Here is a 22,244-nt window from a genome sequence, read left to right as displayed (position 1 = left end):
AGAATCTATAAATAAAAAAACACAAAAGGAAGTACTAAAAAGAAATTTCAAAACCCAAAAAATCTATACCTGAAAGAAACGGCTTGTACCTAAATGGGTATCCGAATGTTTATGCCTAAATGATTTTGTAAAAAAATAAAAATATATATATTTTTATGTGTTTGGCTAAAATAAGTGAAATATTTTTTTAATAGTAATTTTACATATTAATAATGATGAATATATGGAGACATCAATTTGTTTAGATAAGTTTGGAATTATAATTAATTAATTTAAATTGATTTTAAATGTAATGGTAAAATCTGTAAATAAAAAATTATAAAAAGGAAATACCTAATTTTTTATTAATGCAATGACTAAATGTGTAAATAAAAAGAAGTAAATATACTGCTATCCATGTTTCCAAACAATTCTCATTTAATATTGTTATCCATGTTTTCAAACAAACCTCTTTTTTAAACTGCAATCCATGTTTCCAAACACACTAAATGTTTAAAATGTTATCCAAGTAACCAAACAAAATGATTTTGTACTTGAGTTTTAATAAGATAGATGAACTATATGTCAATAAATAAAAAAACTGTGAAAACCAATCGAGTCATTTTATTTATACATGTCATAAAATTATAATCCATCTTTTTTTTCGTCAAAAAGAATTCTGTATTTAACAATCAAAATGATGTCAAAGGTTATCTTCTTCTCCCACAAATTTTATTTTCTCTCTCTCATCTTTTTTTTTCATCTTTTTCTTCGATTATGTGATATCCAACTCAAATTTTAGGATTATATGTATACAATATTTTCAAAATAGTGTTAATGTCGAAATCCCTAAAATATAATTTTCTCGATAAATATGAGCTTTTTAATCGAATTTGATCATGAGAGACTCTGTCAAAGAAGCAAAATGATTTTTTCTCCAAAAGAGTTCTCAGTAAATCTGATAATGTTCATGCCTTTTTTTGAAGCTTTAAGCATGGAAATAAATATTCCAAATGAAAACAAAAGATATGATATATCTGATAGTCAAAGGATTTTCAAATGCTTAATGAATTTATTTTTTTTTTTGACAACAATTTTAAATATAAAATTGAATATTACCTAAATTCCATAAAAATTGTTTATCTAATATATACGTATATAAAACACTATTATGTAAAGATCTCTGTACTCCAAATTTGTTTATATGTTTGTTATTTTGAATAACATTATAAGCTATAAACTGAAAATAGAATTATATTAAATCAACAAATAAAATTTATTTGATAGAATCCGAATTTCGTAGTGTAGCGCGGATAATCAACTAGTTTAAACTAAAAGTTGGTAACTTGCTAGTTATGGAAAAATATCCACACAATAAGAAAGAGAGACCTATTTTTGTTTTTGGTCAAAGAAAGAGAGACCTATAAAGAGAACAAATGGTGGAGACAAAAATAATATAAAAACTTTTTGTGTGCTCTGTCTGGCGGAGGCGGTGGGGCTTTTAGTTTTTAACGAAACTTTTTTCTTTGGCTTTTATCCTATCATTCATTTATTCATTCAGACGATGATCATGAGAACAATACAGTAGACCGTGTGGAGGAGATTCATAATCAAGTTCGTTCCTTTTTTCGAATTTTCTTTTTTTTTGTTTGTCAACTTTAGGGTTTAGGGTTGTTGTTGTGCATTAAGTTAAGTTTATGGGTAGCTTGATGGAGAAGGCAATGAGTCAGTTACGGCTAGTTGATTTAAGCAAGCAGAACTTCAAGCGAACCCTAGATTCTCTCCAAGATAACGCTAACTCCCTTATCCACCTCTCGATTCAATGGAAAGAAATCGAGGGCTTTTTCGATTCCACCAAAACCGCTCTCGAGGAGCGAGCCAAGGAGCTCCAAGCAATGGAGGAGTCTGTAAAGGTCCGAGGTTTGGAGCTCGAAGCGAAGGAGGAGTCTGCAAAGGTCCGAGCTTTGGAGCTCGAAGCGAAGGAGGAGTCTGTAAAGGCCCAAGCTTTGGAGCTGGAAGCGAAGGAGGAGTCTGTAAAGGCCCGAGCTTTGGAGCTGGAAGCGAAGGAGGAGTCTGTAAAGGTCAGAGCTTTGGAGTTGGAAGCGAAGGAGGAGTCTGTAAAGGTCCGAGGTTTGGAGCTCGAAGCGAAGGAGGAGTCTGTAAAGGTCCGTGCTTTGGAGCTCGAAGCAGTGGAGGAGTCTGTAAAGGTCCGAGCTTTGGAGCTGGAAGCAAAGGAGAAGGAGATTGAAGCGAAAGTTCGTGATTTGGAGAAGAAGAAGGAGGAAGCTTTGGGTTTGGAAGCGATGGAGAAAAGGAGGGAAGAGTTTGAGGAGTTTACGAGGAGGATCGAATCGGTGGAGAAAGTTTCTGATGAGAAGGTGAAGGAACTAGATGAGAAAGCGAAAGAGCTTGATTTGAAGGTTAAGGAGTTACAGAAGCAACAGAGAGAAGGTGTTGCAGTGAGAGGTGAGTTTGAGCAAGCAAAAGAGCTTGAATTGAAGGTTAAGGAGTTACAGCAGCAACAGAGAGAAGGTGTTACAGTGAGGGATGAGTTTGAGCCACTAGTTTCATTGCTGGCTAAGAAGATAGGGTCAAGTGTTTCAACGCATACAGACTGTTCGACGTTTCGCCTGAGTGCGGATGATTTGGTTAAGAGAAACGAAGGCTTGGCGAGAATGATTCAGTATCTGGAGCCAGCAAAGCTTGTTTTGGATGCTGTAGAGGGGTGTTTTAAGGAAGATTTTGGAGAAGCTGGTGATAGTGTTGTTAATAGTTGCGTTGTTCTGTTAGAGAAACTGATACTGATGAAACTACGTATCACACAAGAAGTGAGACAGGAAGCGACTCAACTTGGGTTTGACTGGATGGTTAAGGTCAAAACCAATCCTAACAATGACTCGCTGGTTTTTGGTTGGTTGTTGTTTATAGCTACTTACGGTTGGGCCTCTGGGACTACTCGCGAGATGCTCTCAAAACTTTTGGATCGCTTCCTTCTGTATGAGCAGGCCCCGAGATTGTTTCGGCGTCTGGGGTTAGAAGATAATGTTTCTGGTAATAATGCCTTCTTCTTATGTTTCTGTTTCATGTTGGTTTTCGTTTTGCTTTATGAAATGCACATGAAACATTCCCCCGGTGACCTCTTTACATTTTCTGATTAACGGTAGTTTCTGCCCAAAAAAATATGAAACTTAAATGTGAATTGCTCCGCAGGTGTGATTGAAACTCTAAAGAAGAAAAATGAGCACCTCGCAGCGCTGAGATTCATCTGTGAATTCCATTCATCTAACCTTTGTCAGGGGTGGCGACCAAGATCAGTTTTGCACGAGTTCTTGCAATCATTAAGAAGAATTGTCCGAGTAACTGATGAGAGTTCAAACTTATTGGAGGCGCAGGTAAGCTAACCTCTCTACCTCTCTACCTATCTATCTCTGGTTTTATTCAATCTTGCTTATTATGTGTGGTTATGTGTGATGTAAGTTGATTAAGTTTGTTGTCTTGACGTGTTATAGAAAGCGAAGTGGGAGAAGAGAAAAGCTGATGCAGCCATGGCGCTTGACTGTATCAGAGAGAAGAAAGCTGAGTCCATATTTAATGCTAATGCTCTGAAAGATCTGGCTTTAATGGCGAAGAATGATTCAGCCCCGAGAGCAGCGGAACCAGTTCACAAAAGTTGTGAACAAGGACAGAACGCGGCCAATGCTGTTGAGAAATCTAAAGCTGATTCTGTCGTTCCTTGTGAACACAAGAATGAAGCTAAACGTCAAAGATTAACTGAACCTATAACTCCTTTTCAGAATTCAACAGGTATGTTTTTGATTCTGTGTCAGGCTCGTAAATTAGAAGCTAGACCCCTACGTATCTATGCCACTCGTTTTCATTGTCTTGCATCATGATTCATGTAACACTTTGTTTCAAGTTTCTGTTTCCTGTGGTTTTTGTTTTGCTTTAACTTAGCCATAAATTGAACATTTTCTCCAGTGAAGCAGCTTGAGGTTGTACCCGCTCCTTCCGGGGAGAAGATTGAGGAACTAGTTGTAAATCATCATCAGCCAGATGCCAAGGCAACTGAGATAAACATTCTCTCTCGTTCAACTAACGCGGAAACGTTAAGGAAGCTATTAGAAAAGCAACCTCCAGTGGAGAGTGATCTCTCTAATGCTATCAAATCCTCCCCGGATCCAGCAAAGCTTGTTCTAGACACGTCCATGGCTCTGTGTACTAAAAATCCCGAAGGGGGCTACGACTTCAATCTGCTGGTTACTTCAGATAGATGCCTCTTGTTGTTGGATCAGCTGAAGAATCTCCCGCTTCAAATTCAAATTGGACATCCTGTGAAAGACGACGCAAAGAAACTTGCGGTTCACTGGAAAGATAAGATCTCAAAGAGTAAGACGGATGAACTTGAAGTCGTTTGTTTCCTAAAGTTTCTAGGTATCTTCGGAATCGTGTCAGAGTTCAAAGCTAATGACCTTCTAGCTCTACTAGACAGTTCTTACTGGCAAACTGTGTCTCCTGATCTTTGCCAGTTTCTCGAGTTGGACAGCGCCATTCCAGGTGATTCTCATTTCTTTAAATCTCCCACTATTTTGAATCTCTATAGACGCCTTTCTGTTAAAAAATGCCTGAACCTTGTTGGCTTTGTTCATGTGGCTTTTCTTGAGCAGGTTTCATTCAAAATCTCATAAGAACTGGGTATCGCCTCAAGGCAGTCAACTACATATACTCATTTGGCATGGTCCATAGATTCCAACCTGTCTCCGCTATTATAAAAGATTCCTTGAGGATTACAAAGGAATGTGCAGAGAAGTCATATAGAGACGCCAATAACGAATCTGCACCACAGGTTAATTTCGCTCCCTTTTTTTCTTTTAACTTATCAGAAGAGAACTCAAAGAGAGAGTATCTTTTAACACAAAGCGGACTATAAACAGGTTGCAGCCATAGACAGGCAGATCAAATCGCTAAGAGCAGCCATTAGATGCATATCGTGCCACAAACTCGAATCAGAGTTCCAACCCGGAGACCTAGAGGGACAAATCAAGTCACTTTTTAAACGTAGAAGAAACCTAATGGATGGATCAAACCCTGCTTCGGCAGTCAAACAATCCCAGACGGCATTGCCACCAAACTCAGCAGAGGTTGGTTCTGTCACCAGCAACACACCTTCTGAGCCTTCAACGGCAGCTGCTATCTCCTCCGCGAACAAACCTGGCTCCACAAGTAACAAGAAGAGAGGACAAAAACGCAGCTTTTCTGAAAACAAACAGAGCTCAGTACACATTGCTTAGCCCCCAAGAAATCACTTCCATGTGCATGAAAGACAGTCTTATCGTGTTGATCATTACAGCAGAGATTTATCCGGAGGAACTCCTAACACTGTCAACAATCAGTGGTCACAACCAGAGGGGCCTCCCCAAGTTTTATCAACATTAAGATCCTTTTTACCAGAACAATTTCTAGTGTATTATACACCTTATTTAGGGCATACTTTGGTCTTTTTTATAGGTGTGCTTGCCCTTTGCAAGACTAACAAGGTTGCAAACAAATATTTTAGTTTTTTTTTGAACTTGGTATAAATATTTAGTATTTTTGTTTAGTCATTCACTATACCACCAATCAAAATTATTTTCTAATCAAAAATAATAAGTTCGAAAGTGTGGTTGTCAAACAAAATAAAGTTGGATTATTTTTTAACTCTAGTTATTTGCCAAAATAGTCTTTTTTTTTTTTTTTTGATCAATGCCAAAATGGTTAAGACTTAAAGAGAACATAAAACTAAGAAGCGAAAAAAAAAACATTTGTTTCCGCTAAAAATAAACAAAGACCAATTGAGCTCTCCTCTTCCTGCGGAAATTTAGGGTTTTTGTCTTCTTCACTGAGCAATCTGGGTTTCGGCTTCAACCTTCTTTAAGGTATGTCTCAATGGTTGTTGTGTGGCATTGCTCTGCTTTCTACGCCGATGCAAAAGGTTCTTGCTTTCAGTTCTGACTCCGAGAAAGCAAATATTTGCTCGGCTTAGATCGTATTGATATCTACTCTCTTTTTCATCTGTTATCCTGTGTGTGTATGTGTATGATTCTGCATCAAAAAGTGAAACTTTAGTTTAAAGCTCTTAGCTTTGAGCGTTGCAACTTAAACTAGACATGACTCTTATTGTACTTTCGTTGAAAGGTGAAGCGCATTGTGTAAAGATCTCGCATTTGTTGGTTGTCTCCTTAGTTCTGTCTTCAACACTCACTATTCATTTGGAATGAGGATAAGGTAATGACATTGCAATTGACTTTGTTTTTTTGCAGAATGAGACTGATTCTTTAGTGTGTGTTTTCTCATCTCTGAGATTTATCTAATCCTCGGCTGAGAATGGAGTGTAACAAGGAAGAGGCCTCTAGGGCGAAGAAAATGGCAGAGGAATTGATGCGGAAAGGTGATTACCCCGAGGCTCATAAGCTTGTAACGAAGGCTCAGACACTCTTCTCAGGTCTTGACGGTTTACCACAGATGCTAGCCGTCTGTGATGTTCATTCTTCTGCCGAGAAGAAAATCAACGGTCTTGAGAACTGGTACGGTATTCTTCAAGCTATGCATTTCTCTGATGACGCTACGATCAAGAAGCAGTACAGGAAGCTCGCTTTGCTTCTCCATCCTGACAAAAACCAGTTCGCCGGTGCAGAGGCTGCTTTCAAGTTGATTGGGGAAGCTCACAGATTGCTTTCCGACAAGGAGAAACGGATGCAGTACGATATCAAACACAGAATCTATTCACGGGTTGTTAGCAGGCAGATGAATGCAAACTCAGGTCTACAACGTGGAACTGCAAATAGAGACATGGGGTCTACTGGTACTCAACAAGGAAGCGTAGCAACTGAGGTGGATAAGAAAGGAACTTCCAACAAGAATTGTGGGGGAGTTGAAAACCTAAATGCTGAAGTAAGAGAACCTAAATTAGAGGAAGAATCGATGAAGAATTGTGCTGAGGGGAAGATGAACAATTCAGCTGAGTCGCCCAAAACTGATGGTTTGACGCCACAGCCTGAGGTTGCAGAACCAGAACAAAGTGCATCAAAATATGTAGCTGATGAATCAGTTTCAAGGTCTAGTCAAGCAGCCTCAATGAGCAAGGACAAAAAGAAGAGGAGAAAGATAGTTGAGGAACCGGATAATAGGAGGAAATCTCAGAGGAAAAGTCAGCAAGATTCTTGCGCAGAGAAGGCAAGAAGTGGTGGTGATGCTATAAGCGCTGCCACAAAAGGGTCAAGAGCAACTGAAGCACGTGGAGAAGGGATGTGTATGGGGGGAAAGACTGACAAAAACCACAAGACTGTCACGGAAGATTCACCTGATCAAGACTTTAATAATTTTGAACTGACAACAAGCTGTTTTGCTGTCAACCAGGTGTGGTCTCTGTATGACCCAACTGACGGTATGCCTCGGTACTATGCTCGGATAACGAAAGTGATTGATTCTGAGTTCAAGCTGGGTATTACATGGCTTGACCCTTTACAAGATTATAACGACAACTCTATCCTCATTGCGTGTGGAATCTTCCAAGATACGGAGTCAGAGGAAGTAGACGACCGTTTTATATTCTCTTGTGAGATGCTTCACATACGTCGTGACAACAACATCGTCATTTATCCAAGAACAGGGGAAGTTTGGGCAGTTTTCAGAGGCTGGGATGTCAGCTGGAGTGGTGGTAGTAGCTCGGAAGAAAATCGCAAAGGAGCTTATGAATATGACTTTGTTGAAGTTTTGTGTGAGTTTGAAGATGAGAATGGCCTTGGAGTGGCCTACCTAGGGAAAGTGGAAGGGTTTGTTTCTCTGTTCCGCCGAGATGCAAAGTGTGGAGTTCTACAATTTCAAATTCCACCAAACGAAATGCTTAGATTTTCTCACAAAGTCCCGTCATTCAAAATGTCTGGAAGTGAGGGTGAAGGTGTTCCTCCCGGGTGCTTTGAATTAGACATTGCTGCTTTACCAAAAGATATGTTCGAGGTTGCTAAACAGGAAACGGACTCGGTGAAGAAGAAGGCCAAGAAGAGTGTCAAAGCTGTGGATGGCTTGAAACTGAGAAAATCTCCTCGTCTTGTGACTGTGACTGAAACAAACAAACAAGCAACTTCAAGGCTACTACGCCAAGGAAAAGCTGAGAAGAAGAGTGCTAAGAAGGGTTCATCCCGTGGACAGCCAAATGGATCTTCTTTATCTGCTGAGACGACGCCTACACCAAAGAACCCTGCAAAAGTCACTGCGGCTGATTCCTCAAGAATCAAACCCACGGGGAACTCAAAGAAACGTGGGAGAAATAGTGAGTCATTGTCAAAGTCCAGAGGTAAATGATTTTACGGACTCGGTTAAATGGTAGTACAGATTCCTGAGTCTCTTTTTGTTTTGTTAATCTCACATCTCTGTGTAGTTGGGGCAATAAATTTGTGGAATGTGATGTGAAGTTAAGAGTTTAACATTAGTGTTTAGGAAGATTTTGCTGAAGCAAATATTATCACAAGGTTATGCATTTGTGCCCTATCCCTAGTTCTGTTAGTTTCGTACCTTAAAAAGAAAACAGAACAGAAGTAATAGAAACCAGGAAGAGGAGGACACTAAACTCTAATGTTGAACCAATAACCAATGTTAAACCGGATAATCTATGGCCTTACATTAAACCGGATAGTTAACATAATCAATCATAAACCGGAAGTAAAGCTAATTTATGACTACAGAGTATGTAAACCGGATAATCCATGTTGTACAGACAAACATAACCACATTTAACCGAAGTAAACTGGATAATCTATGGTCTACCCTCTATAGATATTAGGAGACTGTCTGAAAAGTTAACTGATACGGCGAGGTTCTTGCCGGTAACCATGAAGAGTGACTTCCTTACTTCCACAACTCACCTCCACCCTTCAATCTCTCTTCCCAAAATACCCTCAAGAAAGTCAAGAACAACGATAAAGTGCTCATCATCTTCACCCGGAGTCCGACCCGACCCGTGGTCACTCAGCGACGGCAACCCGGAGAGACCAAAGCCAAGATACGAGAGGCCGAAACACCCTTTATCCGACGACGACGCAAGGAGAATCATAAAGAAGAAAGCGCAGTACCTCAGCGCGTTGAGGAGGAACCAAGGCTCTCACGCCATGACTCCCAAGTGGATCAAGCGCACCCCTGAGCAGATGGTTCAGTATCTGGAAGATGATCGGAACGGTCAGATGTACGGGAAGCACGTGGTGGCTGCGATCAAGAAAGTGAGAGGCTTGTCTCAGAGGAGAGAAGGTAGTGGAGCTGATAATAATATGAGAGTGGTGATGGGTAGCTTTGTTGCTAAGTTGACTTTCAGAGATATGTGTGTTGTTCTGAAAGAGCAGAGAGGGTGGAGACAAGTCAGAGACTTCTTCGCTTGGATGAAACTTCAGGTTCTCTTCTTGTTAAAGTTCCAACCTTTTTTGCTTTGTTCTGTTATAAAATTGGTCTGTTCAGACAACCAAAGTTAACTAAGTTGTTTTGTCTTAACTTTTTAGTCTTTAGATTTAGATTAATGAATGGCTGAAGCAGACCAATTCTGTTTTTCTTTTTAAAGTTCCAACCTTTGGGTTGTTCTGTTATATAGAAATGGTCTGCTTCAGACAAGCAAAGTTAACTGAGTTTGTTTGTCTGACAGGTTATCTTCTGTTCTTCTAGTTAAAGTTCCAACCTTTGGGTTGTTCTGTTATATAGAAATGGTCTGCTTCGGACAAGCAAAGTTAACTGAGTTTGTTTGTCTGATAGGTTCTCTCCTGTTCTTCTTGTTAAAGTTACAACCTTTGCTTTTGTTCTGTTATAGAATTGGTCTGTTTCAGACAATCAAAGTTACCTGAGTTTGTTTGTCTGACGGGTTATCTTCTGTTCTTCTCGTTAAAGTTCCAACCTCTGCTTTTGTTCTGTTGTAGAATTGGTCTGTTTTGACAACCTTTGTTTGTCCTAAGTCTTAACTTTTACTCTTATTGAATATCTTGTGATAGATTTTTGTGTCAACAGTTAAGCTACCGTCCAAGTGTAGTTGTCTACACGATTGTTCTTCGTTTATATGGACAAGTCGGGAAGATAAAGCTAGCCGAGGAAACGTTTCTGGAGATGCTGGAAGTGGGATGCGAACCAGATGCAGTAGCCTGTGGTACAATGCTGTGTACATACGCTAGATGGGGACGACATAACGCTATGTTAACGTTCTACAAAGCCGTTCGAGAAAGGCGAATCATCCTCTCTACCTCTGTCTACAACTTCATGCTCTCCTCTCTTCAGAAGAAGTCGCTTCATGATAAAGTGATAGATCTTTGGTTAGAGATGGTCCAGGAAGGTGTGCCGCCGACTGAGTTCACGTATACATTAGTCGTGAGCTCATACGCCAAACAAGGCCTCAACGAGGATGCGTTGCAGGCTTTTGGTGAGATGAAGAGCTTAGGTTTTGTCCCTGAGGAAGTAACTTACAGCTCAGTTATAAGCTTAAGTGTGAAGGCTGGTGATTGGGATCAGGCTGTTAGATTGTACGAGGATATGAGATCTAAAGGAATCACTCCGAGTAACTACACGTGTGCTTCTATGTTGAGTTTGTATTACAGAACTGAGGATTACCCGAAAGCGCTTTCTCTCTTTGCAGACATGGAAAGGTTTAAAATACCAGCTGATGAGGTCATCCGCGGGCTGATCATCAGAATCTATGGGAAGCTTGGACTTTTCAATGATGCAGAGACGATATTCAAAGAGACCGAACGTCTGAACATACTCTCTGATGAGAAAACGTATTTGGCAATGTCTCAGGTTCATTTGAATTCGGGAAACGTTGCCAAAGCGTTAGATGTTATCGAGATGATGAAGACGAGAGATATTCCCATTTCTAGGTTTGCATATATCGTCATGTTACAGTGTTACGCTAAGATACAGAACGTAGACTGTGCTGAGGATGCGTTTCGAGGTTTATCGAAGACTGGACTTCCTCCTGACGCCAGTTCTTGTAACGACTTGCTCGGTTTGTATGCTAGACTCGGTTTAGGAGAGAAGGCTAAAGGTTTTATCAAGCAGATCATAGCTGATCAAGTGCAATTTGATGTAGAGCTTTACAAGACGGTTATGAGAGTGTATTGCAAGGAGGGAATGGTAGCTGAAGCTCAAGAGCTGGTGGAGAAAATGGGTAGAGAGAAGGGGGCTGTGGTTAAGGATAATAGATTTGTACAGACACTTGCAGAGGCTATGCATAGTGAAAGAAACAAGGATGATAAACAGGAAGCAGTTATAAACGTAAGTCGACTTGACGTCACGGCTCTTGGAATGCTGCTCAATTTGCGACTAAAAGAGGGAAACGTGAATGAGACTAAAGCAATCTTGAATCTAATGTTCAAGACTGATCTTGGTTCAGCAGCTGTAAATCGAGTTATAAGTAGCTTTGTCAGAGAAGGTATGAAACACTAATCTGCTTGATAAGATTTATATATTTGTTGAAGATTTTGAACTTAAATTTTTTTTTTTGTAATGCAGGTGATATATCTAAAGCAGAACTTCTTGCGGATTTGATAATGAGACTAGGACTCAGTATAGAGGAGGAAACAACTGCGGCTTTGATTGCTGTATATGGGAGGCAACATAAGCTTAAAGAGGCGAAACGGCTTTACCTTGCAGCAGCAGGAGAGTCTAAAACTCAGGGCAAATCTGTTATCAACTCAATGATAGATGCTTATGTCAGATGTGGCTGGCTTGAAGCTGCGTATGGACTCTTCATGGAATCAGCAGAAAAGGGCTGTGACCTTAGTGCTGTTACCATCAGCATTCTTGTAAATGCCTTAACAAATCGAGGTATATCCAACTACTTGCAAGACTTCACTTATAACAAACATTTTTGTATTCCTATAACCAAAGTTTTGTGAGAAAACTTTATTATCCTAATTGTAGGGAAACACAGAGAAGCAGAAGAAATATCAGAGACCTGCCTTGAGAAAAACATGGAGCTTGACACCGTGGGCTATAATACTCTTATCAAGGCAATGCTAGAAGCAGGTAGAACAGGTTGTTTATTAACTTTTTTAAAAGTATTATGATGCGGGGAACCAATCCAACACTGAAATATATATCTGTTGTTACAGGTAAACTGCAATGTGCATCTGAAATATATGAGAGGATGTGTAACTCAGGTGTTCCTTGTTCTATTCAGACGTACAATACAATGATCAGGTAAAAAGGCACTAGATTTTTTGCCTTTCCTTATTTTTATGATTGGTTGTCCTTTAATATTCAAGCCCATCTTGGTGTGTTTGATGCAGTGTGTACGGTCGGGGTCTGCAGGTGGACAAAGCAATTGTGGTTTTTAACAGTGCTCGCCGATCAGGATTGTATCTGGACGAGAAAATATACTCAAATATGATTATGCACTATGGGAAGGCTGGTATGTATCACAACCTGTCGCTCTCACAGGAATGCTATATAACATCAAATGGTCTTGATTCTGCTGATTAGTTACAGTAACAAATAAAACTTTCTCTTGCTGTTCCAGGAAAGATGAGTGAGGCATTGGCGTTGTTCAGTGAAATGCAAAAGAAAGGGATTAAACCTGGAACGGTAGGTTCTAATCCAATGGCTTAACATTATGACATCTTTCTTTAAAATCTGGTGATCTAACAATGGATATTGTCAATGCTTATTTGGCAGACTAGTTACAACATGCTGGTAAAAGTATGTGCAACTAGAGGACTCCATCATGAGGTTAATAAGCTTTTGCAAGCAATGGAGAGAAATGGCCACTTTACCGACAACTCATCCACATACCTCTCCTTGATTCAAGCCTACGCAGAGAGTTCACAGTACGAAGAAGCAGAGAAAATGATAACTCTCATGCAAGATAAAGGCATTTCGGTGTCTCAAAGCCATTTCAGTCCACTGCTCTATGCTTTTGTCAAAGCTGGAACGATGGATGAGGCGGAAAGAATCTACTGCAAGATGTTGGAAGCTGGTATGAGTCCAGACAGCGCTTGCAGGCGTACAATCCTAAAGGGATACATGAACTGTGGCGAAGCCGAGAAGGGAATATTGCTGTATGAGAAAATGATGAGAAACTCTGTGGAAGATGACAGATTTGTTGCAAGAGTTGTCCAAGATCTGTATAATGCTGTAGGTAAAGAACAATAGTTTCATGCTGTAGGTAAAGAACAATAGTCTTTTTTTTTCTGTCAACCAAGAACAATAGTCTAAGTATAAACTTTTTATCCTGAAGTGGATGGATCAAGTTTGTGCAGAAAGTTTTGAACCATTATATATTTCGTATACTAAAGCACAATTCATTCAACTAATAATATTTTGTCACATAATTTAAAAGGAAAAAAATTTAACTCAGAAAAAAAAATATACCTAACCTTCTTGATTAAAACCATATCTAATGTATTTTCTTATTTTTTTCTCTATAATAGAGGAACTCTATAATAGAGACGTGTTCTTCTCCAATGTATTTTTCTATTTCTTTCTCTAAAAATGAATATTCTTAAAAGATTCGTTTATTATTTTACAACTAAGACTTTTTATTTATAAATGTTGAAAATTCACCCAATCATATATTCTTTTTAATTTTCATAAAATTTTCATAAATTTGCAATATTATTTTTTATTACAAAAAACTATCATATATAATAAAATAAAATAAAGTAGACATTACCTAACCATAATACTATATTTTCACATAAATAATTTGTTAATGCATTTCGAAGTGAGAAATAAATATTGATTACTATTTCGGTTGAACTTAAAGATTTTATTAATATGTTAAAGATATGTAAAACTTTAATAGTTAAATTTTAATTTTAGTTTCATTTAAATAAAACGTTAAATTTTATTTGTTAATTTTTTTCAATTTTGAATAAATTAATAGTATTTTTTATTTATGATTATTTATAATTGTGAAAATTTAAAAATTATTATGTAAACTAAAACTGTGTTATTATATGTAAAAATAATTATATTTATCTATAAACATGTATTTTAATTATAATCACAAAAAGTTAAAAGACCATTTTACAAATAAAAAAGTATGTCTATATTATAGAGGAATGCTATTTTTTCTCCTAAAAATAGAGGTAGAAATAACAAATCTCTATTTTAGAGGAAGAAATAGAGATGAGTTCAAGTAGATTTTACTTTATTATAAAGTATAGAAGCAAATATAGCATAAGGTTTGGAGATGCTTTAAGTGATTTTAAATGTTTATAAAAAAAATATTTTATGAGTCAACTTAGCCAACATCTTTATTTCAACACATCCACGATCACCACTAAGAGTAATCTCAAAATAACTAACTCTCTTCAATTATTTATATTTGTATAAGGTTCTTCTGTGACCACTTTAAAACACACGTAATTTCTCTTCACTAACCTACAATCCTGATAAGAGCATGCAGTGTTTTTCTCCAATATAAATTATACTTAATTAGAATTCTGCAAGGCATTCTTCGACAATCTCAAAGTTCTAGTGCTTTTCGAAATCCTAAATTCTGAGAAAGGCAAAATGGATATATCAAAAAAAATCTATTTCTTATGTTATGGTTCAAGTATCTCTAATTTTTTTTGGAGCTAATAAATATTGATTAACTGATGCAATTTCGAAAATTGTGGAAACAGCAATAAATCTTGCACGCTGCTGAAAAGACTATCAACACAAATGATATTATAGATATAAGTATTCTATTTTATCATAACGAAGTTTTTTTAAGCTAATTTATAATGACATTGCAACTAATAGAAATATTATAAAGAAGATTCGACAACCGACAATACTAGCTATCTTATGAGATCTACGTCTAACTGCATAATCTGAGTCGTTATATGAAAATCTACTCCTGACTAGATTTACTTGCACCATGTTGAAGATCTATTTTACGTCTTTTTTTGTAGTCTGCTTTAATAAATCATTCTCTCCGGAACTTGAAACCTTAATTTCCTGTAATCTCCAAGAAATTACATAAGAAATTACATAGTCTGTGATTCGAACCTCATACCTGGATGTAAAAGCTTTTAAATCTTAATCAGTAGGATATAGTGCTTCCACATCATAATGAAGTTTACGTACTATTTTTGCATGGTTTACGTCTAATTGATATTTATTTATTTGTTTTGACAACAAATAAAATAAAAGTAATGATGATACTACCTATATAATATCATTATTTTCTGTGAAATTCGTTGAAAATCTACTTGAATGATAAGTGTATATTGTTTTATGCCAAATCAACATGTTTTAAAAAGATGTATAAGGAGGACAACTAGAGTCAAAAATAATTTTACATCTTTTACTGTTATCAATCCACCCCTCATTTCTTTATGTGTTTTTTTCAAAATTTAAACAAATATGATTGATACAATAAATTGAAAATTTTCTATATTTTAGCGTCCATTTTATATATTTTAGTAATTTGAACACAAGAAGTAATAAAATTATGTGAACAAAACTTTTGGACAAAATTTGATGGGCAAACTTTTGTGAATAATATTTGAATAAAAGAATTGTGGATGATGATTTTGGATAGAGTGGATAATAAATTATAGATACATAAAAACTGTGAATAATTAAACTTGTTGAATGTGGTCCATATTATGTGGATGGCTGAACAGAGTAAATGCTAAACTTATCTCCCTTTTTCAAACTTGGGAAGATAAAATAATGTAGAAGACTTGTCTGGATGTGTTCGAGTGGACATGTGTATGTGGAAGAGAAATGTGTGGATTAGCGAGTGAGCGTAATCCTCTTAGACGAAAGAGCAGGAGAATTGGTTGTTTTATCTTATCCTACTACCATGTTGTTGAGATTTTTGGTTTCAATCAGTGGCGGATCCAGCAGAATATTTTACCGGGTCAATATATACAACTTCTAAAAATTAAAACTAAAAGGTGTCAGTAAGGGGGATTGAACCCATGTTTTGGGGTGTCAACAAGAGGAAATCAACCATTTTTGCTAGGCATTCTTTAACAAAACCTATACAATTTAATTTATTTCTTCATTTTAGGGGTGTCAACTGAACGCACAACCCTCTTAGTGGGTCCACCCCTGGTTTCAATAAGGTTCCTTATATTGGAGGCGCAATGCAACAATCTAGCATCATCAATCATGTCTTTACCTTGAAGAAATCACATTCTTGTGGAAAAAAAATTTTGTACACTGAGATTGCTATGTATTTTAAAACATAATCCTTCTTACAATCATCTTAAAAGATTTAATTAAGTGAATATAAATTAAATCTCTATGAATTTATGTAATTTAGACATATCTTTTTAAAAAGTGTCATACTAGTACAATGTGTCTTATAATGTAAATGAAAAATAAAATGTGATTTTTAGTGTAATTTTCTGATAAGACAATATTTACATTTTTGTTTAAAACTGATGATATAACTTATTGTTAAATAAATTTAAATTAACGAAGCTAAACTAAGAATTCATGGTTCTTTTGACATGTTATTTTCAAAACAACTTTCAGATGTTAATGTCATGTTGATTTAAGATCGTGTTGACCCTAATTTTTTTAAATTTAAATAACATTTTAAGCTTTGTTGATTTTGAATTTTCAAACATGTAATCTTAAAACTTGTTGACTTATAAGATTTAAGTAACTCCATTTGATTCTTTCAATTTTCTTATTAGTAAAAAGAATTCATTCTTATAAGAGAATGTCCATGTAATATTCTCAAAAATCTCAAATTATAATTTTGTATGGTATTTGGAAATATTCAGAAGTTTTGATATTTTACAAAGATCTTAATGTATTTAAAAAATTTATCTATATAAACAACAATCATTCCTAGATTATAAGCTATACAAAAAATAAATTCAAAAGTAAATTATTGTAGAACCTTTTATCACAGGATGAAGTCTTCAAAAGTAAATTATAACCTCAAGTTATGTCTTTTAGTTTATCAGAAAGAAAATATATATAGCAATAAGATATGTTTACACAGTATTACATTTTTACTTTAGATATATCAAATTACATCACTTCGGAGGTGGTTATAGATAGATCAAATTATGGATTCCAAATATTTCTAGATACAAATTATGGATGATCACATATGTTCCTAATAATCTATTAGTTTAATCACTAGTTTTCAACAAAACGTCGAGTTGTTATCTAGTGATTTAATGGACATTGATTACAACTATTCATGTGGTTTAACATAAACTATATCTTGATTCAATAAGCTTCTTTATGTTGGAGGCGCCATGCAACAATCAAGCATCATCGGTCATATCTTTAGCTTCAAGAAATCACATTCTTGTGAAAAGATTCTTTTGTACACTCAGATTGCTATGTATTTTAAAATATAGTTCTTCTTACAATCATCTACTAAGATTTAATTAAGTGAATATAAATTAAATCTCTATGAATTTAGTTACAGATTGATATCAAAAAAGAAAAAGAAAACCATTGATTAAAGTCAAGAAAGAGAAAAAAAAACATGCACATAAAATATTGTTGATATACTATCACACAAAGAGAAATCAGAGATAACTTTTTGATCTTTAAATTATTTTTCTTTTAGTTAAAGGGTAATTTCGATATATCATTTTAAAAAGTGTCACACAAGTACAATGTGTCTTATAACGTAAATGAAAAATAAAATGTGATTTTTAGTGTAATTTTTTCAGAAGACAATATGTACATTTTTTGTTTAAAACTGATGATATAACTTATTGTCAAATAAATTTAAATTATCGAAAGTAAAGAATTCATGGTTCTTTTGACATGTTATTTTCAAAACAATTTTCAGATGTTAATGTCATGTTGATTTAGATTGTGTTGACCCTAATTTTTTTTATTTAAATAACATTTTAATTTTTGTTGATTTTGAATTTTCAAACATGTAATCTTAAAAGTTGTTGACTCATAAGATTTAAGTAAATCCATTTGATTCTTTCAATTTTCTTATTAGTAAAAAAATCATTCTTATAAGGGAATGTCCCTGTAATAATCTCAAAAAATCTCAAATTATAATTTTGTATGGTATTTGGAAATATCCAGAAGTTTTGAAATTTTACAAAGATCTTAATGTATTTGAAAATTTCATCTATATAAACAACAATCATTCCTAGATTATAAGCTATACGAAAAATAAACTCAAAAGTAAATTATTGTAGAACCTTTTATCACAGGATGAAGTCTTCAAAATTGCACTTTGTTGTGCTTCTCATCATCATTTCTTTCATACTTGATATTCAATCTGCTCGTAAGTTTTCTTATGTTCATATACAACGACATATTTTGTTTTTCTCATATATGTATATATAACTGTGTGTATATACCAAAATTTGTATATAGTTATCACTATTTTATAACATAATTACTAAGATATTATGGCAATCATATTAATCAGGAATTATGGATGAATCAACAAACGAATGTGAATTCAAAGGACCTTGTCAAACGAAAAAAGATTGTTACGAGAGATGTGCAGTGAACAAACCACCCTTCAAAATTGCTTTGTGTGAACCTTTAGGAAGGTCACTTGTTTGTTGTTGTATCTAATTATTTATAACCTCAAGTTATATCTTTTAGATTTATCTGAAAGAAAATATATATAGCAATAAGATATGAACAAAAAAAAAGCAATAAGATATGTTTACACAATATTACATTTTTACTTTAGATATATTTCAAGATATATCAAATTACATCTCTTCGGGGGTGGTTATAGATAGATCAAATTATGGATTCCAAATATTTCAAGATACAAATTATGGATGATCACATATCTTCCAAATAATCTATTAGTTTAATCACTAGTTTTCTACAAAACGTCTAGTTGTTATCTAGTGATTTAATGGACATTGATTACAACTATTCATGTGGTTTAACAAAAATTAGATCTTGATTCAATAAGCTTCCTTATGTTGGAGGCGCCATGCAACAATCTAGTATCGTCGGTCATATCTTTACCTTCAAAGAATCACATTCTTGTGAAAAGATTATTTTGTACACTCAGATTGCTATGTCTTTTAAAACATAGTTCTTCTTACAATCATCTACTAAGATTTAGTTAAGTGAATATAAATTAAATCTCTATGAATTTAGTTACAGATTGATATCAAAAAAGAAAAAGAAAAACATTGATCAAAGTCAAGAAAGAGAAAAAAAAACATGCACATAAAATATTGTTGATATACTATCACACAAAGAGAAATCAGAGATAACATTTTTGATCTTTAAATTATTTTTCTTTTAGTTAAAGGGTAATTTAGACCTATCATTTTAAAAAGTGTCACACAAGTACAATGTGTCTTATAATGTAAATGAAAAATAAAATGTGATTTTTAGTGTAATTTTTTCAGAAGACAATATGTACATTTTTTGTTTAAAACTGATGATATAACTTATTGTCAAATAAGTTTAAATTATATAAAGTAAACTAAGAATTCATGGTTCTTTTGACATTTTAGTTTCAAAACAATTTTCAGATGTTAATGTCATGTTGATTTAAGATTGTGTTGACCCTAATTTTTTTAATTTAAATAACATTTTAAATTTTGTTGATTTTGAATTTTCAAACATGTAATCTTAAAAGTTGTTGACTTATAAGATTTAAGTAAATTCATTTGATTCTTTCAATTTTCTTATTAGTAAAAAAATCATTCTTATAAGGGAATGTCCCTGTAATATTCTCAAAAAATCTCAAATTATAATTTTGTATGGTATTCGGAAATATCCAGAAGTTTTGAAATTTTACAAAGATCTTAATGTATTTGAAAATTTCATCTATATAAACAACAATCATTCCTAGATTATAAGCTATACAAAAAATAAACTCAAAAGTAAATTATTGTATAACCTTTTATCACAAGATGAAGTCTTCAAAATTGCACTTTGTTGTGCTTCTCATCATCATTTCTTTCATTCTTGATATTCAATCTGCTCGTAAGTTTTCTTATGTTCATATACAACGACATATTTTTGTTTTCCTCATATATGTATATATAACTGTGTGTATATACCAAAAATTTGTATATAGTTATCACTATTTTATAACATAATTACTAAGATATTATGGCAATCATATTAATCAGGAATTATGGATGAATCAACAAACGAATGTGAATTCAAAGGACCTTGTCAAACGAGAAAAGATTGTTACGAGAGATGTGCAGTGGACAAACCACCCTTCAAAATTGCTTTGTGTGAACCTTTAGGAAGGTCACGTGTTTGTTGTTGTATCTAATTATTTATAACCACAAGTTATATCTTTTAGTTTTATCTGAAAGAAAATATATATAGCAATAAGATATGTTTACACAGTATTACATTTTTACTTTAGATATATTTCAAGATATATCAAATTACATCTCTTCGAGGGTGGTTATAGATAGATCAAATTATGGATGATCACATAGGTTCCTAATAATCTATTAGTTTAATCACTAGTTTTCTACAAAATGTCCAGTTGTTATCTAGTGATTTAATGGACATTGATTACAACTATTCATGTGGTTTAACCTAAACTAGATCTTGATTCAATAAGCTTCCTTATGTTGGAGGCGCCATGCAACAATCTAGCATCGTCGGTCATATCTTTACCTTCAAGGAATCACATTCTTGTGAAAAGATTCTTTTGTACACTGAGATTGTTATGTATTTTAAAACATAATTCTTCTTAGAATCATCTACTAAGATTTAATTAAGTGAATATAAATTAAATCTCTATGAGTTAAGTTACAGATTGATATCAAAAAAGAAAAAGAAAACATTGATCAAAGTCTAGAAAGAGAAAAAAAACATAAACATAAAATATTGTTGATAAACTATCACACAAAGAGAAATAAGAGATAACTTTTTGATCTTTAAATTATTTTTCTTTTAGTTAAAGGGTAATTTAGACATATCATTTTAAAAAGTGTCACACAAGTACAATGTGTTATAATGTAAATGAAAAATAAAATGTGATTTTTAGTGTAATTTTTCAGAAGACAATATGTACATTTTTTGTTTAAAACTGATAATACAACTTATTTCCAAATAAATTAAAATTATCGAAACTAAACTAAGAATTCATGGTTCTTTTGACATGTTATTTTCAAAACAATTTTCAGATGTTAATGTCATGTTTTTTTTAAGAACTTTAAATTCAATTAAATTTTGTTGATTTAAGATTGTGTTGACCCTAATTTTTTTAAATTTAAATTCCATTTTAAGTTTTGTTGATTTTGAATTTTCAAACATGTAATCTTAAAAGTTGTTGACTTATAAGATTTAAATAACTCCATTTGATTCTTTCAATTTTCTTATTAGTAAAAAATCATTCTTATAAGGGAATGTCTATGTAATATTCTCAAAAAATCTCAAATTATAATTTTGTATGATATTTGGAAATATTCAGAAGTTTTGAAATTTTACAAAAATCTTAATATAGTTGAAAATTTCATCTATATAAACAACAATCATTCCTAGATTATAATCTATACAAAAAATAAACTCAAAAGTAAATTATTGTAGAACCTTTTATCACAGGATGAAGTCTTAAAAAGTAAATTATTGTAGATAGATCAAATTATGTATTCCAAATATTTCAAAAACAAATTATGGATGATCACATAGGTTCCTAATAATCTATTAGTTTAATCACCAGTTTTCTACAAAACATCTGGTTGTTATCTAGTGATTCATTGGACATTGATTACAACTATTCATGTGGTTTAACTTGCGCAACTCCACATGTATTTGTTTTTATTTTTATATACATAGATATTTGTTATAGATCATTTGTGGTATATATTTTTAGCGTTAATCATATACTTATATAACTATTTCAAATATAATAATTTTATAATTTACATGATGTAGTTAATCAATTGTTTAAAACCGTCACATGTATTCGTCACTTCTTATTATATATGTATCTTATTGTATTTATTCATTATGCAAATTAATATATGCATGAAAAAAATATTTAAAAATTATTTTGTATTTAATTTATGAAATTCTGACCAGACCTTCAAAGCTGAATATTCTTTTACCAATATTTTTATGCTTATTCATTTTAAATGATATATTTTGTATATACAAAAGTCTAAGATGTGTTAATGTTTAGACATGTATTATATAGTTACTAATTATAAGTTGTTCTATCATCTTATTATATTTTTAACATAAATATTTTATATTTATGAAAATAACATTTTAAATGATATATTTTGTATATACAAAAGTCTAAGATGTGTTAATGTTTAGACATGTATTATATAGTTACTAATTATAAGTTGTTCTATCATCGTATT

At 33.8% G+C, this 22,244-nt stretch overlaps 3 protein-coding genes across 3 annotated transcripts; all 3 read left to right on the top strand.

Annotated features, from left to right (window-relative positions):
• Window positions 1–1,446: 1,446 nt before the first annotated feature.
• Window positions 1,447–5,575, top strand: LOC108849761 (FRIGIDA-like protein 5). Its single transcript, XM_018623363.2, has 6 exons — window positions 1,447–3,030; window positions 3,190–3,371; window positions 3,489–3,783; window positions 3,958–4,533; window positions 4,644–4,822; window positions 4,911–5,575. Exons 1-6 carry the CDS (start codon window positions 1,677–1,679, stop codon window positions 5,265–5,267), a joined length of 2,943 nt encoding a protein of 980 aa, XP_018478865.1. The 5' UTR covers window positions 1,447–1,676; the 3' UTR covers window positions 5,268–5,575.
• Window positions 5,576–5,775: 200 nt separating this feature from the next.
• LOC108850256 (uncharacterized) lies at window positions 5,776–8,443 on the top strand. The gene is made up of 2 exons (XM_018623823.2): window positions 5,776–5,891; window positions 6,276–8,443. Exon 2 carries the CDS (start codon window positions 6,340–6,342, stop codon window positions 8,314–8,316), a length of 1,977 nt encoding a protein of 658 aa, XP_018479325.1. The 5' UTR covers window positions 5,776–5,891; window positions 6,276–6,339; the 3' UTR covers window positions 8,317–8,443.
• Window positions 8,444–8,780: 337 nt separating this feature from the next.
• On the top strand, window positions 8,781–13,215 carry LOC108855821 (pentatricopeptide repeat-containing protein At5g27270). Its single transcript, XM_018629735.2, has 8 exons — window positions 8,781–9,395; window positions 9,997–11,410; window positions 11,491–11,805; window positions 11,902–12,006; window positions 12,093–12,180; window positions 12,270–12,391; window positions 12,500–12,564; window positions 12,655–13,215. The coding sequence occupies exons 1-8, from the start codon at window positions 8,844–8,846 to the stop codon at window positions 13,129–13,131; spliced, it is 3,138 nt and encodes a 1,045-aa protein (XP_018485237.1). The 5' UTR covers window positions 8,781–8,843; the 3' UTR covers window positions 13,132–13,215.
• The last annotated feature ends 9,029 nt before the right edge of the window (window positions 13,216–22,244 follow it).

The sequence above is a fragment of the Raphanus sativus genome, chromosome 4 (assembly GCF_000801105.2).
Source record: "Raphanus sativus cultivar WK10039 chromosome 4, ASM80110v3, whole genome shotgun sequence".
Classification (NCBI taxonomy): Eukaryota; Viridiplantae; Streptophyta; class Magnoliopsida; order Brassicales; family Brassicaceae; genus Raphanus; species Raphanus sativus.
The sequence above is the reverse complement of the archived record's forward strand: the minus strand, read 5'-3'. Positions and strand labels throughout refer to the sequence as shown.

Bases quoted from the DNA above. Each gene is read 5' to 3' on its own strand.
- LOC108849761 (XM_018623363.2), top strand. From the start codon at position 1,677: ATGGGTAGCTTGATGGAGAAGGCAATGAGTCAGTTACGGCTAGTTGAT. The intron at 3,031-3,189 runs GTAATAATGCCT...ATTGCTCCGCAG, and splicing joins GTTAGAAGATAATGTTTCTG to GTGTGATTGAAACTCTAAAG. The intron at 4,823-4,910 runs GTTAATTTCGCT...GACTATAAACAG, and splicing joins ATAACGAATCTGCACCACAG to GTTGCAGCCATAGACAGGCA.
- LOC108850256 (XM_018623823.2), top strand. From the start codon at position 6,340: ATGGAGTGTAACAAGGAAGAGGCCTCTAGGGCGAAGAAAATGGCAGAG.
- LOC108855821 (XM_018629735.2), top strand. From the start codon at position 8,844: ATGAAGAGTGACTTCCTTACTTCCACAACTCACCTCCACCCTTCAATC. The intron at 12,007-12,092 runs GTAGAACAGGTT...CTGTTGTTACAG, and splicing joins CAAGGCAATGCTAGAAGCAG to GTAAACTGCAATGTGCATCT. The intron at 12,181-12,269 runs GTAAAAAGGCAC...TGTTTGATGCAG, and splicing joins ACGTACAATACAATGATCAG to TGTGTACGGTCGGGGTCTGC.